Source organism: Fukomys damarensis, unplaced genomic scaffold (assembly GCF_012274545.1).
Source record: "Fukomys damarensis isolate Sample0158 unplaced genomic scaffold, DMR_v1.0_HiC HiC_scaffold_32, whole genome shotgun sequence".
In the NCBI taxonomy this organism is placed as follows: Eukaryota; Metazoa; Chordata; class Mammalia; order Rodentia; family Bathyergidae; genus Fukomys; species Fukomys damarensis.
Genome location: NW_022900944.1, coordinates 10204508 through 10220993, shown reverse-complemented (window position 1 = coordinate 10220993; position 16486 = coordinate 10204508). Strand labels below are relative to the sequence as shown.

General features: G+C 44.8%; 1 protein-coding gene across 3 annotated transcripts in view; it reads left to right on the top strand.

Moving 5' to 3' along the window:
• Gnao1 (G protein subunit alpha o1) overlaps window positions 1-16486 on the top strand; it is a 168200-nt gene that overhangs the window by 74787 nt on the left and 76927 nt on the right. For all 3 annotated transcript variants that reach the window (XM_033757930.1, XM_010638952.1, XM_010638953.2), the window contains exon 3: window positions 12210-12351. In XM_033757930.1, coding sequence (XP_033613821.1) covers window positions 12210-12351 — 142 coding nt within the window. The remainder of the gene's footprint in view (window positions 1-12209; window positions 12352-16486) is intronic.

Here is a 16486-nt window from a genome sequence, read left to right as displayed (position 1 = left end):
GAGTTCAGCCCCCGGTAAAAAAAAAAAAAAAGGATCTTTTTTCTCTCTCTTCACATAGCCACCAGTCTCATTTGTGCTCATCGGCATCCTACAAAGGCACACGGGTCACCCAGCCTCCATCTTTGACCCATCCAGGCTTTATAGCTTCTGCCTCTCTGAAAATAGGCTCGTGACAGGTAGCCTCCCAGCTGCTGGATCTGAAACTGGGAGGGGTCCCATCCAGGAGCAACCCCAGTGTCACCAGTATAGATTTGATTGAATTAACTCCTGGCCCATTCAGATGATGGGACAAGAAATAGCAGTGATGACTCGGGTGACGTGGAGCCAGATGCATGAATTCTTCCTTAAATCCTTTCTCGCCGGGCTGAATTGAGTTTGGTGCTTTTGCTTTGCAACTCTGCACTTGACAGTGGCTCCCAAAGGCAAGCACAGCCGTGTGGGTCAAGTTCACTCCTCAGTACCCAGTACTTGGCTGAAGCAGATACGTAAGAGTCAGTTGTTATCTGGGTGTGGTGATGCCTGCCCATAATTCAGCATTCTGGGAATGTGTGGCAGGAGGACCACAAGTTCAAGTTCAGCCTGGGTAACTTAGCAATTTAGCAAAACCTAGTCTCAAATTTTAAAAAAAAAAAATTTTAAGGACTAGGCTTGTAGCTCAGTGTAAAATCCCTCAGTTCAATCCCTGATACTACAGGGAGAGAGGGGAGAGCAAAAGATACAATTGTTAAAATGAATTTCAAGTTCAGTGTGAAGGAGAAAAGTCTATAGTGTGATTCCATTTCAGGAAAAACAGTATTCAGTCAGACTCCCAGTAAAATGACTGAACTATATACCGACACATGGATGATGGTTCCATCTTGGTTTATTTTTTCTCTTTTGTTTAGCCATGTGGGTTGGAATCTGTAAGTGTTCCAAGATCAGACCTTTCAGTCAGAGCTGGAGAAGTCAGGGAAAGAATAGTACTCCACATTGAGGGGTATCCCATTTTCCTGTCCCCCTTCTGTCTCTCTTAGACAGAAGCTATCTTTCAATAAATTTTTCCTACTCTTAAAAAAAAAAAAAAGGTAATCCATGTTGAGAACAGCACCACTGGTGGGAATCAGGCCAGTGTGGGAGGTACATAGATGAACATTTTTTTATTTTACTAGGTGGGCATTTGTTTTAGTGTATAGTTAAGAGAGAATCACTAGTAAATTAGCTAGTACATGACAGGGCATCTATTGCCCTCTCTGATCTTGTCTTCCCACCCTGTGCTCTCTTCATCACTCTGTCCATTCCAGCAGCTCTGCCTTCCTGTCATTCCTCCAATGCACAAGGTGCCTCAGGCCTTTGGCACTTGCTGTTCTCTCTGCCTGAAATGTTGTTCCTCACATAACTTCAAATGTACCCCTCATCATTCAGCCCTCAACTTTACATACTGGATCCTAACTCTACCCCCACCATATCAATCAACTTGTTTTGCATTTACTGCCTTATAATATTTGGTTGGCTACTTCTTTATGTGCTGCCCCCTCATAGACTTTGAGTCCTCTGGAAGCAGGGGTTGTGTCTACTCTGTTCACCATGGTCTCCTGGGTGCCATGTGAGTGGCACCTGGCACAGAGAGCCCAATTCTGTCCAATTATGGAGGGCACCTGTGGGGAATTGAAAGAAGAAGTAATCTTGAAGTGTCTCTGGCCTGACCAGCCAAGAAGCCAGTCGTTATGCCTGAGAAAATATCTTAGTTATTTTCTTGTTGCTGAAACAAAATACCCAACACCTACAATTAAAGGAGGAAAGGTTTATTTTGGCTCATAGTTTGTAAAGTTTTCAGTCCATAGTTAGCTGGCTCCAAGGCGAGGTGGCATGGCAGATGGACATCACAGAGCAGGAAGAAGGCAGCAGCAAACAAGCAGCAAGCAGTAAAACAGCAAGCGAAGGCAACAGCTCCTTTCTGTCCCTTTTATTCTCACACTTAGGGTAAGGTATCCTTAATCCTAGCATTAAATTATTAATCCCACTGCCACACACCCTAGATCCAGCTACCTCCACGAACTTGACCTCCTAACAGGGAATACAAAGTTCTGGCATAATTGCTTTGTAAACACGCATGTCTGCAGGTTCCCTCCAGCCTCCAGTGCTCCATTCCTTTTGGTCCAGACACTCTGCACTGGGTAAGAGGGGACTCATGGCATGGGAAACAAAACTAGTGGTCTAGCTCTGCTTTGACACTGATTTTATCTGTGGCTTTTAAATAACATTAGCATCTGGCATTGATTGAGCCTGACTGTGATCCAGTCCCTCCCCACACGTTGTTTAATACTACCAGTAGCTCTTTGGGGTCAGTCATTGCACCCATTTTATAGAAGAGAAATCTAGACTCAGGAAGCTTGGTAACTTGCCCAGAGTGCCTTCTGTTAATGAATAGGAGGGCCAAGGTGCATCTAATTCCTTATCAGGAACTTAATATGTATTTGTGGGATGAATGAATGGTGTCCTGTAGGGGATTTGGGTGGCTGCAGTTCCTGAAACTTCTGCCACTCACCTATCCCCTTATCCTTCCTACACCATGTGCCCAGTAGACCACGTATACCTCTCAGCTTAGCCATCACTGTTGGTGGTGTCCGAATCAGGCGTCAGGCCTCACCACAGCTCACACCCCACTGGCCCCAAGGTTTAGTCCGCATGAGAGGAAACGCAAGAGAAATGGCAGTTGGGATGGGAGTGGGAGGAGTCTCAGGTGGAACCATCTTAACTCCTCTCCCCTCTGCTGCTCCTATTGTTTCCTACCAGCACCTCATCACCCTGGCTGTTATTTATGATGTCAAACTAACTTGCTTCTTACACTTTCTGCTTTAGAATCCACAGAAACCTGACTCAGGAGGAAACATGAGACCCATGTGAGGGCCAGTTTCAGAGCAGCCCTGCCAACTGGGATCCTGCTGCCAGAATGAGCACTGCCCTTTTCATATAGCATATATCTCCCTGGCATCCAGCTGGGGCTCTGGAAGACACCAGGGGCCACCTGCATGAGTATTCTGTCTTGCCTGCAGCACCTGCTCCCAAGAGGCTGCCCTGCCCTGCATACAAATTATTTTCTCTTATCCTTATTATAGTTTACATTTTCTCTTACTGCGGCTCTCTGGGGGGACCCCGTCCCGCGGGGAATAGGCAAGCAGAGCCGCCTCTTATTCGTGGGTCATCAGAGGCCGATCCGATCTTCAATGTCTGTGAAGGAAATCTTTAAGAAGTTAGAGCACACGGCCCAAGTCTGATTTCTGATCAAAGGCTCTTTATTGGCTCAGCAAAACGATTATATACTGTTATCCCAGGGGGAAGGTTCAGCAAGCTTATTGGACAGTTCAAACAAATCTTCTACCAATCACATGAGTCACTCAAGCATTTAACCATAAAGGGACAAAGCATTTATCAGCATACAGCAATCAGTATTTTACCAAATGTGGGGAGGGGTAAGTGGGAAGGCGTATATCAACAGTTAACCCTATGCGATCTTTAACTTCACAATCTGTAGGGGCAAGCAGGACAAGGAAATACCACCTGCTTCCTGCTCCAGATCCCGTGACCCTGTGGTTAGCACAAAGGGCTATTTTTTCTGTAAGATTCCCTGTTTGCCCAGGGGCTAGACCTGCCAAAAGTCACGTATGTAGTCTAGTGGGATTTTTCCACCGAGGCAAAGGCTAAGGTTGAGGGCAGCCATCTTGTGCAGGCCCAAGCAGTCTCTCACATCTTACCCCCATTACAATTTTAATAATCATTGAGGAAATTACTCAATGTCTGTTTCTTCCACTTAAAATGTCAGCTTCTCATAGGATAAGGACTGTGTCTCTTGGTTCATCCTGTATCTTCAGCACTTGATACAGTGCCTGGCACATAGAAGGTACCCAGAAATAGATGAAAACTGAGTTAAGAACTAAATAAGTAAAGCTGCTTTCAGAATATGCCCCAGTGAATCCCAAATTATTGAGAGCTAGAGGTTTTAAGACAAAAAGAAAATAATCTTTCTGTTTTGCAGTTGGTTAATATTTTTCCCAACTAGTATTGTCCATCACCTTCCCTACCCAGAAGAGTGTCAAGGGATAGAAGAGGCCTGCAGCATAAAGGAAAGGCCTCTGGGGATTTTGTCCCTGGTATACCACAAGCAGACATTTCCTTATGAACAGTTTTCTCTAAGTCACTGTTTTCCACCTAAAAAATGACTATTTCTGTGTGAACTCTAAGCACAACCATTTCTCTGCCCAAGTGTGGGGGCATCATGATAGTAGCATGATCTCTCTTATCACAGAATCAATCCCAGAAGGGTTAATTTGGCAGCTCAGCAGGTTACCAGGGATTCCTTGAGCCCTCTGAATATGATGTCCTCAGAGTAGTGACAGTTAACATCATGGTGATAAGATGGCTGCAAAATCTCCGACATTTACTTCCTCGTATAGTCACATATAAAGGCAGAAATTCAGAGAATGGCTGGTAGGGAAAAAGCTATTTGGGAAGCAGGGAGGAAGATGGGTACGAAATCAGTACTCAAAGGCCTTCCTTTTTAGCCTAGGAAGAAAAAGTTTCCCAGAGGCATAGATAGCCATCTTCCTTTCAGTCTTACTGGCTTAAACTAGATCATATAACCACTCTTAGCTGCAAGGGAGGCAGGAAAAGGAGCTCTCCCAAGGAGAAGGGAATGGCTATAGGTCAGGAGCCACACATTTTCAGTTGGCCATTGACAGATGCTACTTTACATTATGGTCTTCTGCATTCTCAATACAGGCCTTATCTCACCATGTAGTCTGAGAACCCTGGAAGGAAGCTAGCCTCATCTTTGCAGACCAGGCTGGGCCTCCGTGGAAGCATGCCCAAAGACCCTGCTAACTTTATCCTTGCACTCTAGTTGCCCTTTCTGGTCATTGTGATCTCTGAGTTAAACATGAAGCATCTGTCTCCCATTGAAAATTATGTCCTGTTTTTTCAAATAACAAATGTACATTTTAAAAACCAGAAACAATTGTATAAAGAAAAAGTGACAAAGTACTGAATGCCACAACTCAAAAGTGATGATTGATGTATTCTATTACTTGTCCTCCCATATCCTCCTCTCTTTCTCACTCCTTCTTCCTCCACACAGTCTCCTCCCCCACCACCCAGCACAATCATACACATAAACACACACACACACACACACACACACACACACACAATTTTATAAATACAGCTACACAGGACACATACTATACTGTAACAGGTGTTTTCATCTTACATTCCCACACAGGTGCAGTGTTCTTAGAGGTTCTGAGTGCCCCATAATTGTAATATGTGTCTTGCTAACTAATGTACTGGCATCTTGTTCTTCACTCCTTAATTAAAAATATGTTCTGTGGGAAAATGCCTATTCTGGAAGGACACTTAACTCTAGGACTACATCTCCACTACTGATCCAGTCTTGGTGGTTACAGGAGCAAAATAAAGAGCCCTCACCTTAACTCCACCTGCCATTGTGTGAATGTCAATCTGTGTTCAAAGATATACTTTACAACATTGCCATGACAGCCCCAAATCAGGAAATTCAGCTTCTCTTCCTGAAATCATTCTCAAGATGTTCATTTGAGAAATGAGCAGAGTGCCTTCCTCCAGTCCTGAGAATACCCCTCTGCCACCTACCTCTCCCCCAACTCTCTCTGTGCTGGAGTATGTCAGCCCTTCCTCCTCTTCCTTGCAGGGGCCAGTCCTCTCAGGGCTTCCCGGCTCCCCTTCTCTTATTTCACATCCTCTTCTTCCAGAGGACAAACATAGGACTGCACTTTTTTCTACCACTCCACCTACCAAATATAACATCAATACCAATATCTAACACTGCTTCAGTGCCAACTGTGGTGGGTGCTCCCCTTCATCTTTTTTATCCTAGCCAGGACCCAGTGAGAACAGCTACTCTTCCTATACCCATCTGCAGGAAGCCATTGAGGAAACTGAGCCACGAAGCAGCTAGGGAAATTACCCCATCACACAGCCAGTGTCTGGCTCTAAAACCCCCATACACACACCCAATCTGGATCACTAACAGGGTCCTGCTCAAGGATGGAGAGGCTATCCTGTTGCCAGTGGCAGGGACATTTAATTTAGCTGGAGAGAGTCAAAAATCATATGCCCCAGCCACTTAAGGTCTGTGTGTTCGTGAACCTCCAGAAATTAAGGGGAAAAGTATGTGTGTTGGTGCATTTGTCATAGTCTCAGAGGGTCTGTTATCCAGAGGAGGAGAATGGCTGCCAAGCCAGATGATCCAAGGTCCCTTCCAGCTCTCAACCCTGTGGTTCTGTGACCATATAAGGCCACTGTGGCTTCCTCCAGCTCAGCGCAGTCCTGCACTGTGAGGGGGAAGTAGAGAGCAAAGGGAGCCCAAGTCTAGGCTTCTTCAAGGTCCCCAAGGCAGCCAAGAGGGACACAGTCGGGGAGGTGGGGGTTCCTCCTCAACTGCTTTCTCCCATAGAGCTCGAACCTACTCAGCGGCTTAGCTGACACCTTCCCTCTCCACTTGCCACTTGAGATCTCACCTAGCAGCGTTGCCAGGTTTCCAGAGTCCAGTTAGCAGCTTCTGTCCAAAGTCGAATGCTCAGGCCTGCAGAGTCAGCCCTCACCTGGTCAGACCTCCTGCTCCCTCCCCCTGGTTCTTCTGGCTGAGTGTCCTGGAACACCTCTCAGAGTCCCTGAGTTCTGAGTGTTCACCAAGGCAGAACTAGCTTGGCCTCCCCTTTGATGCCCTGGCTCTACAAGTGTAAGAAATCTGGGAGATACCCACCCATCTTACACAGGCCCGCAAGTCTGCCTCCTTCAGTGAGCTCCTTGGAGGAGCAGGTCTTGTTCATCTATGTACTATTCCTGGCTTAAGTAGTTAAGTCTCACCTTCACCAAGTGCTATCCAGAGCCCACCCTTGCCTTACACCAAGTAATATGGAGAGGAAGAGCAGAGACAGGTGGAATGTGATGCCAAGGCCTGACAGACTGGTGGTAAAAAACTAATAAGTGTACTGTGAGATGGTCTCTGGTTATTGTTATCAAGTTATCAAATGTTTTAAGCATGACTATTGGTTGTGAGTGAGAGACATCCAAGTCACATTAGCTTATGCAAAAGTAAGAGGGAATTTTTTTTAGCTCATATCACTAAAGTATAGATAGGGTTGGCTTCAGGTGTGGTTGGATCTAGAGGCTCAAATCATATCTCTGGGACTTGATTCCGTACTCTTTGACTTAACACTTCCATCTGTGACTACTGCAGTGAGATGCCACTGACTGTTACTAAGGCATCTCATGGAGCCTTAGTAAAGCTCATTCCTGCTTTCCAAATCATGGCCAAGGCCCACCTCTAGGACTGAGAAATGGGTCATCCCATGAAACTGAACTCTGCTGAGGTGCATCTCCAACCTCTCAACCCAGAGACTTACTTTCCTTGCCCATACCCCCAGAACACTGGGCAGACATTGTAAAAGGAGTGCTGAGGCTTGTGTTATGTGTACAACCTTGGGAACCTCTGAAACCTGAGTGTAAGGCCCAGGGGGGAAGAAGCAGCCCTACCTCAGCATCCACCTGCCAGTCACAAACAGCTCCCCAGATGCTGCTCTGCCACTTAGCACCAGTGTGCCCTCAGGTAAACAGGCTCACCTCCCTCAGCCTCAGTTTCCTCATCTGTGAAGAGAAAATGATGTCCTCCAGGATTGTTTGGTAACTAGACAAAATGTAACATGTTAAGCATTTGACACAGAAAGTAAAGCTTCAGATGTTGGCCACAGTTACTCTTCTGCTTTTTTATGCTACAAATGATAGAGATTATATTGGGAGGAATTCAGCTTGAAAATGAGAATGCCAGCGCTAGTAGCTGCCGTGTGCTGTATACTTAACTCTGTTTCTCAGAACAGCTCCTTACAGGTGAGGGACTCAAGACTGGAGGTGAAGTTGTTCACTGGGACTCACTGCTCCTCAGTGACAGAGATCTCGCTGCCTCAGGCTTCTCTGTTGCTCAAGCCATGGCCACTGCTCCATGTGGCTTCTGTGGAATGATGTGAAGCCCAAGAAAATAAAAGGCCTTATTTGATACTTTTAAGGATATTTGCTTCAAATCACTGCTGGAAGGAAAAAAAAAAGGAGGAATGTGATATTACAAAATGATATGGAAGGTCTTACACCAAAATAGTCAGTGTTTTTCTCTGAGTAGTGAAATTATAAATAATATTTCTTCTTGTTCTGTATGGTTCAAGTTTTCTAGCCATGAATGAGTACTTTTTTACTTTAGGGAAGGGAGAAAGAAGATTGTAAATTCTACCCTGAAATAATAAGCCTAGTTTTAAGCTAACAGACCAGTTTGAACAAGTCATAGAATTAATAATCATGTCTTAAGCAATTTTACCCAAATTGCATTATTTCTGCAAACTTCAATTGAAGTTTTTTTTATTTGAAGCCACCCCAGCTGACACCAGGCACCAAGCTGACACTTTCCAGGCCTCATCCAGTGTATGACTTGAGGTGTGGTAAATCGGACTATGAACTTGGAGACCTGGGTTCTGTTCCTGGCTCCATCACTTACCCATTGAGAGACATTGAGCTAATTACTTAATCTCTCTCAGCCTTGATTTCCTCTTTTGTCAAGTGGGCATCATAAAAAAATGTACCCTTCTTATCTCGTAAGGTAAGTATAAAAATATAAGTGTGAAAAATGATAGTCCCAATCTAGGTGTAAGGAAGTCCCAGACATCCAGCAGTCTAGAGAGTATGCCCAGGAGGGTGTCAGGGCCTATGGGCCCCAAAACAATGCCATGGGATCTCTTCCCTAGTTTCTGGGGAAACCATGAGGATCTGTAAATCACACACACACACACACACACACACACACACACACACACACACACTGCTCAGGCCCTCCACCGCTAGGGGAGTCTGGTTGGCAGTTGCTTTTCTTTTAAGGTTTTCAGTGATTACTTTAGTGTTTACAATGGGTGCCTTTAACTTCACATGATGAGTCTTTCTACAGCATTCTTTCCTCTTATTGTTTCTGCTGTTATATAAATTTTACACAGGTTATATGTGTATTATGCTTTCAGCCCTCTTCTTGCCTCTGTTGAGAGTTCTTATTGCTATGTCTGGGTTCACCAATCTTCTTTATGTCTAATCTTCTATTAATCACATCCAGGGAAATGTTTATTTCTGCTACTACATATCATCTCTTTGTATATATTCCATTTATCTCCTAATTACATTCATGAAACCCATTAATTTTTTGAAAATATTTAAAATAGATGTTTTTGTTTCAATTTTCTGAAACAGGATCTCACTACATGGTCCAGGCTGGCCTTGAACTCTTTATGTAGCCCAGACTGGCCTTGATCCTCCTGTTGCTGGGATTACAGGTGTGTGCTACCACACCTGGCTAAAATAGATGTTTTGACATCCTTATTTGTTAATTCCCTCATCTTTGTTGTGTTTATGTCTTCTTATGTGGACTAATTTTTCTCCTACATAAGGATCACTTTCCTGCTTCTTTGCATACTCAGGAATTTTTATTAGATGGCAATATTTAAATATTATATTGACTGGGTTTTGTCAATTTTGTTCATTTAAAGAGTATTGACTTTATTCTATCAGGCAGTTAAGTTACTTTCAGTTCAGCTTTATGTTTTATTTTGTTTTTTTTTCAAGGCTTGTTTTTCAGCATGGTTAGGGCAGGCCTTGGAGCCATAGCGCTAATTTAGACCTATTACCATGGCATGAGCAATCTGGGGCCTCTGGTGAATGCCCCAGACATCCCTCAAGGACTCTCAACTCTGGTTGGTAGGAACCTGCCTATCTCCCAATACAACGGAGCTCTAGAAAGTGTTCAACCTATAAGCTGCATAAAGCTCCCTCTTTCTTTGGTCGTATTTTCTGTGCCCAGCTGTGAAGTCTCAACTACTCAGTCATTGACTCAGAGGGACCCCAAGCAGATACCTGGAGCTCTTTCTTCAATTTTTTCTCCAAAGCCAACTGCCTCAACCTTCTGAACGCTGATCCTTATCTCTGCAGCTCATTGAGCCACAGGATTCTGCTTGGCTGCTTCCTGTGTGCACTGTGATCTGATTAACACCTCAATGGGTCCCTTTGTTATGGCTTGTATCTAGACATCCCCTCAAAGTTTAGTGACATCATAGGTGGGGCTTTTCGGAGGTGGCTGGATCTAAGGTATGTGATTCTGGTGTTAAGGGTGTGATATTGAGATTAAGAATACACAATTACTAAATTAGTCCACTGATTGATTTAGCCTACCCAGAGTGTGGGTGGTACCACTCAAAAGGTAGGTAGCCCAGAAGGGATAAAAGGGAGAGGTAGGGTGCTACTGCTCCTGCTTCCTGCTGCTTGCTGCTTGCTGCTTTACTGCCTTTTGCTTGCCCTGCCGCACCATGGACTGACTATGGACTGAAACCTCTACAAACTATAACATGAAATAACCTTTCGTCCTTTAACTTTGGGTGTTGAGTATTTTGTCTCAGCAATGAGAAAAGTGACTAAGACACCCTTCTTCAAGGGATCCAAGCTCTGCATTGCCTGTTCTCCAGTGTCTGAAGACACTTGTTTCACATGTCCTATCAAGTTCTGATTATATATGGTGGGAGCTGCCAGTTACCTGGTGATACACTATACGTGGGGCAGGTTATACACTTCTCAAGAATCTTATAAAAGTAAACATGGGGCTGATCAAAGTAAATAAAAGGTTACTAGGTCATTCTGATCTGCTTCTTAGAGAAACTCAGGTTGAACACTCAGAGCCCAGCATCAAGTCTAATTTTGCAACAGAACTTATTAGTGCCCATTAGCTGATGACTGGGTAAATAAAAAGTGGTATATCCATACAGAGGAATATTATTCAGTAAGAAAAAGGAACAAGTTACTGAAACATGCTACAGCATAGATGGATCTTGAAAACATTGTAATAAATGAGAGCCAGTCACAAATGATCAAACATTGTATGATTTCATTTATATGAGCTTTCCAGAATGGACAAATTTACAGAGCAGTGTAGATAAGTGATTGCTTAGGGTTGGAGTAAGGTAGGGGTACAGCATTCCTTCTGGAGAAGGGGGACAAAATGTTCTAAAATTAGATTGCAGTGATGGTTATCCAACCTTGTGAATATAATAAAACATTGAATTGCAATACTGTTGGCAGATAGTATAGTATATTATGTGAATTATATCTCAGTAAAGCTGTTTTTAAAAAATAAAGGACTGTCACTGCAATCTTTTCCTGCTCTGAAGGCAATGAATAGAGAGCGGCTGGTGAAGTAGAAGAGAGGCTCAGCTGTTGTGTTGGTATGTGCACATTACCCATAGCATTCCATCTTGGTCTGAAAGTGGTGTTGCTAAAGAAGAGTTCATACAGTTTTTTGAGGAATTAAAAATTAATGTTAGATGTTAGTCTTAGATTTTATTTGCTCTTTCTCAAATACTTCAGTTAAGAGGATTGTTATGCTTTGGCATGATTTCCTCTTTCTAGCTTTCTGTCTTAAATGGATCTTTATTCACAGTGAGCATGTGTTGGAGGGGCCACCAGCAAGTGTTACATGCCCTCTAAGAACTTTGATGTCCTTTTTGTGGGCTCTGTGTCACTGTTGAGATCTAGCAGAATAAGGGTGACATGGTGATTAAATCCCAGCAAAGATTAAAGAGCAGGGAGACATCTTCTGTTGACTTTTCTGCTGGTGATGACAATGGTTATTTTTTCATTTAAGTGATTCATTCTGCTTTCATTAAAAGCACTGAGTTTCTATGAAGAGAAAATATCATTTGCAGACTCCTTGCAAAGATTCAGCAATATGCCCAAGTGTATACTTAAGACCCTGAGCTTTGCTTAAAATATCAATAGCTAACAACTATTGAGCACTCAGTGTTTGCTCCTCCTGTTAATGCTTTCAAATACTTGAAATACTTATCAGCACTTCCTTTCTCTCACTGCATGTAGTGACCATACAGGCTGGTTTTTTTTCCCAATGTTCTGTTTTTCAGATTATTTTTCAGTAATTCACGTAGGTTTTATTCCTTCAGATTATACAGCATTACTGCATCAGCCCAGTAGTTCCTCCTAGTAGGACCTTGTCCTCACCCCAATAAACTAGAAGGGCAGCCCCCAGGCTTTCAGTGCCTACTGCTCTCCATGTTGAGTCAGGACAGAGTAGTGTATTCATCAGATGTGGTATGTGTGATTTTCCCCAGGATCATCCATGAAGATGGCTTCTCTGGAGAAGACGTGAAGCAGTACAAGCCTGTGGTCTACAGCAACACCATCCAGTCTCTGGCAGCCATTGTCCGGGCTATGGACACTTTGGGCATTGAATATGGTGACAAAGAGAAAAAGGTAAGCAGGTCTCTAAGCTCGGGCACAACGAGGAGAGGTCCTGTCTCTGCAATCTCACTATCTCATCTGCTCCATATGGGAGCTATATAGCGGTGGATACCAACATAAGGCATTGTTCCAATCCATCATGTAAACACAAGGGTTTCCATGGCAGGCCAACTTCACAGCAGAGTCACCTGCAAAGCTAGCAGCTGTAGAACTCCAGAGTTGGCACCTGTCCTGAGGCCTCCAGAGTACTGGATAAGCACCTACCCTCAGACAGTCAACCTGATCAGAAAAATATTTGCTGAATCAGATTCACCTCATCTAGCCACCATTTACCTTTCTTAGGACTGCCCTTGCCTTCTTGGGGCAAGGGATGCCATTTGAGTTGATGCACTCTCCTTTATACCATACCAAAGTGTGTGCGTATAGCCTCTCCCAAGCAGATCTGAGACTCGCCTTCCCATAGGATTCAGCATCCTAGATAGGGTTTTGGTCAAGTTTCTGGATATCTAATAAGAAGTGAATGGGATAAGTATATAAAAGCTTCGTATTCACAAATGTTTGTATTCCCAATGAGGCAGAACTATATGCAGATACACTGACAAAGCTAAAAGAAACAGAGGAAGGCTTCAAGGGAGAAGAGAAAACAGGCTCAGAGAACTTGATCTAGACGCAGCACTCTGTCAGCTGGTGTGATGGAGAATCCCACCATCCTCTCCAGAGCCAGGACGAGGGTGCAAGGGGGTGCCTCTCAGCAAACACCAGGCCTGTACTGGAGGTTCTGGGTGGTATCTGTCCCTGGCTACTGCCACTTATACATATTCCTTTTTTGCTAAAATTCATCTCCCTTACAGAGAAAATCTATTGTGGCCTCTGTGTGGCTGATAAATCATCTGTGACCAATAACTTTAAATGTAAAATTTAATATTTTATGCGCAAAATCCTAATTCTATGGGGCAGAGTCACCCTGGCTCAGGCACTGGCTCCTCCAGGTGCCCAGGGAATTGAGTGAGAATGTATTGCAGGCCAGCCTGGGGGCAGGCCTGTGGGGATGCTGACAGAGGCCTGGCCTAACTATTGCCTGCTTCTGAGCCTGAGTCAGAAGCACTTGTTCCTCAGGACATTGGCTTTGGTGGTGGTCAGTAGAACCAGGACTGTGGGAGGAGGAAGGTAAACAGAGAAGTACCATTAGTTCTTAAGTCTTGTTTCTGTTAAGCATTCACTGTGGGTTTCCAGTGTGCTCAGTGCTGGGAATACAGGAGCCAGCACAGCAGGAGTGGTGTGTAGAGAAAGTAGACACTCAGAGACCCCCACTCAGATCAGAGTTGGCCCAGAGCACAGAGCCTCATTTCCCTTCACAGTGGTAGCAATAATCGGAATAAAATGGCCATCATTTGTTGAGCACTACTTACTGCCAGACTCTGCACTAAGCCCTTCACCTTGATTAATTCATTGTTATTAACGCAGACACTGGGGCCCAGAGCAGGTGCTACGTAATCTGATATTCAGACATGGTGCAGGCCACAGGCCTTTGGTTCCTCTTCTCTTTGGGGCCAGAGGAGGAGCATGTTGCCCTGCCTCCAAATCTCAGTTAACCAGATGACAGACAGAAAGATAAAGGCACACCCCACATACATGTGGCACCCAAGATCCCAACCAACTCCTGCTTCCCAGTCTCCTGCCCTGTTTATAACCCAGAAAAAGCAAATGTGACTTTGGAATGCCTTTTTCCTTTTTGGAAAACATTAATTGTTCCTGTGGGATTGTTTTTTCCCATTTTCTCATGAATAGAAAAATGATTACTTGGGAATTGCTAGGAGTCTGATATAGTAAGGGTTATATAGTAGAGCCTCTGGGAAGCAGGCTCTTCTCTGGCTCTCTCTTCTTTATGGGATTTTCCTGCAAAGGCAGCCTTAAGTAGGAGAGTGGGAGGGCTGCAATTGAAGGGAAGATGGAAATCACACCAGGACTCCCTAAAGAGCCCCGCAGACTCAGTAGCAACCAAGCCCAAGCCTGCTGTAATAGGTGGGACCTTGGCAGCAGAGGTGTAAGGGATGATCTGCCCAGCAAGGCCTCCCAGCTCATGCATACCTCTTCCATGTATTCTGCTTCTCTCTCCAAAGAACAGGAAAATAAATTAAGCACAAGACTCAGATTGTGGAAGCCTGGCATCTGGAGAAGGGCTTTCCTGACTGACATGAAGCTGGGTGAGAATGGCATCGATTCTGCCCGGTTGATAGTGGACACACAGGCCTGGGAGGCAGTAGGGGCTTTAGGGCCTGCTAACATGGGTCAGCTGCATGAAGCCAAGATTCTTTTTCCCTTTTCCTCATCCTCAGGGAGCTTCCTCTGTAGAAGAGCAAACAAGTCTTCAAGTAAGTGACTTGATGAACAGGACTGAGTGGAAAGTAAGGCAGGGGATATGAGGGAGTAGGGCAGCAGACAAAAAAAAAAAAAAAAAGTTTTCCAAGGAGCCCTGAGGGAGGAGTGAGCACGGTGGTTGGAAAAGGTAAAGGTCTTTTCAGTGTGGGGCTACCTCAGTGGGACATTGTTGCTTCTCAGTGCCCTGGCCTCAGAGCTAGGCCTCCAAGTTATCATTTCTCTCATTTCTCCAGGGCCTGTCCACCTAGGGGACCTGTCATTTAGATGGTGGGAACTACCCCATGCAGTACAGATTCAGATTGGTGCTTGGATATCTAAGGAAAATTCTCCCTTTTTACCCACTTCTGCTGCCCTCCCCAACACTCATGGTTGTATCTGGAGGATAGCTCCATACCCAGCCTCTGTGGGACCAGTCAGCTTTGTGCCTTTCCTACAAAAGGGTATATAAAGGCTTCCTTGCTATACTGCAGCCCCAGCCACTATAACAGGTGTCTCTGGGCTTCTCCTAGGAGCTAGCTCCCCACTTTTCCTGGCCCCCACTTGAAGGATTACTGACTTCCTTGGTGTCTCTGACTTGTGAACTCGCTTGAGGCTGTGTGGTTTTGCATGAGACTGAACCTGAAAGAGGGGCAAAGGAGTTTGCTTACATCATCCTGTGGCCTCAGACTGCACGCCTCAGCCTCACCAGATGATGACAGGCTCCTCCCCAAAGACATGCTGTCCTGCCTTGGGCCTTTGACAGGCCTGCTCTCAACCTCCATGCTCTTTTTCGCTTCCCTTCTTCATGGAGCTGCTCCACTCAATAAAGACCAGCTCAACTCCCTCTCTTCCATTCCACTCCCTGCCTTCTCCAATGTCAGAGAAACAGTGCAGTGCTTTCTCTCCATCATATTTTCTCTCCATTAAGCACTTACGCTGAGCACTGGTATACAGGTCGACTGTATGAATGTCTTTGTCCTTAGAGCATTGAGCCTTGCACTTTAGCATGGTTAGAATTCCTTGCAGCACCTGATGAAAGCCACCAGCCTTCTCTCCAGAAAGAGGCGTATATGGCACATATCTAGGAAATTTTGCTGACAACTTCAAGAAGTTCTAGATCACTTAAAGCCCACCAAAGGAGCCTAGAATAAGAACCCTTCATATGTAAGATGTTTCTGATCAAGACCTGGGTCATTCATTTTTGGATCACCTCCTCCAAACCTCAACAAGCAGCATAGTGTTCAGAACATGGTAGGTCTTTAATCACATCCTTTGGATGGTGTAACATTTTTTAGTTTCCCAGTTCTTGGGGGGAAGAAAGGGAAGTACCTGGAATTTCATCACTAAAGGATCATACATTGATTGTTCATTGCCTGCCCTGTGGAGGCTTGTGCCAAACTCTGTGCAAAAGGCCAGAGGCATATGAATCAAGGCTTTCTGGGAGCTGGTCATCTCTTTGGTTGATGAGGCTCACATACTAAATGAGCACAGTCTTGCCATGCGGTGATCTGGGAAACTTTTTTTTTTTTTTGGTACTGGGGATCAAACTCAGGTCCTCGTGCTTGCGAGGCAGGCAGCGGAACCTTTTTTTTTTTTTTGGTACTGGGGATCAAACTCAGGTCCTCGTGCTTGCGAGGCAGGCAGCGGAACCACTGAGCTAAATCCCCAGCCCAAACTAAGCAGATTTTTTTGTTTTTTGGAATCAAACTCGGGTCCCTGCACTTGCAAGGCAGGCGGTTGGAACCACTGAGCTAAATCCCCAGCCCTGGGGAACTTTTTAGGGCAAGGG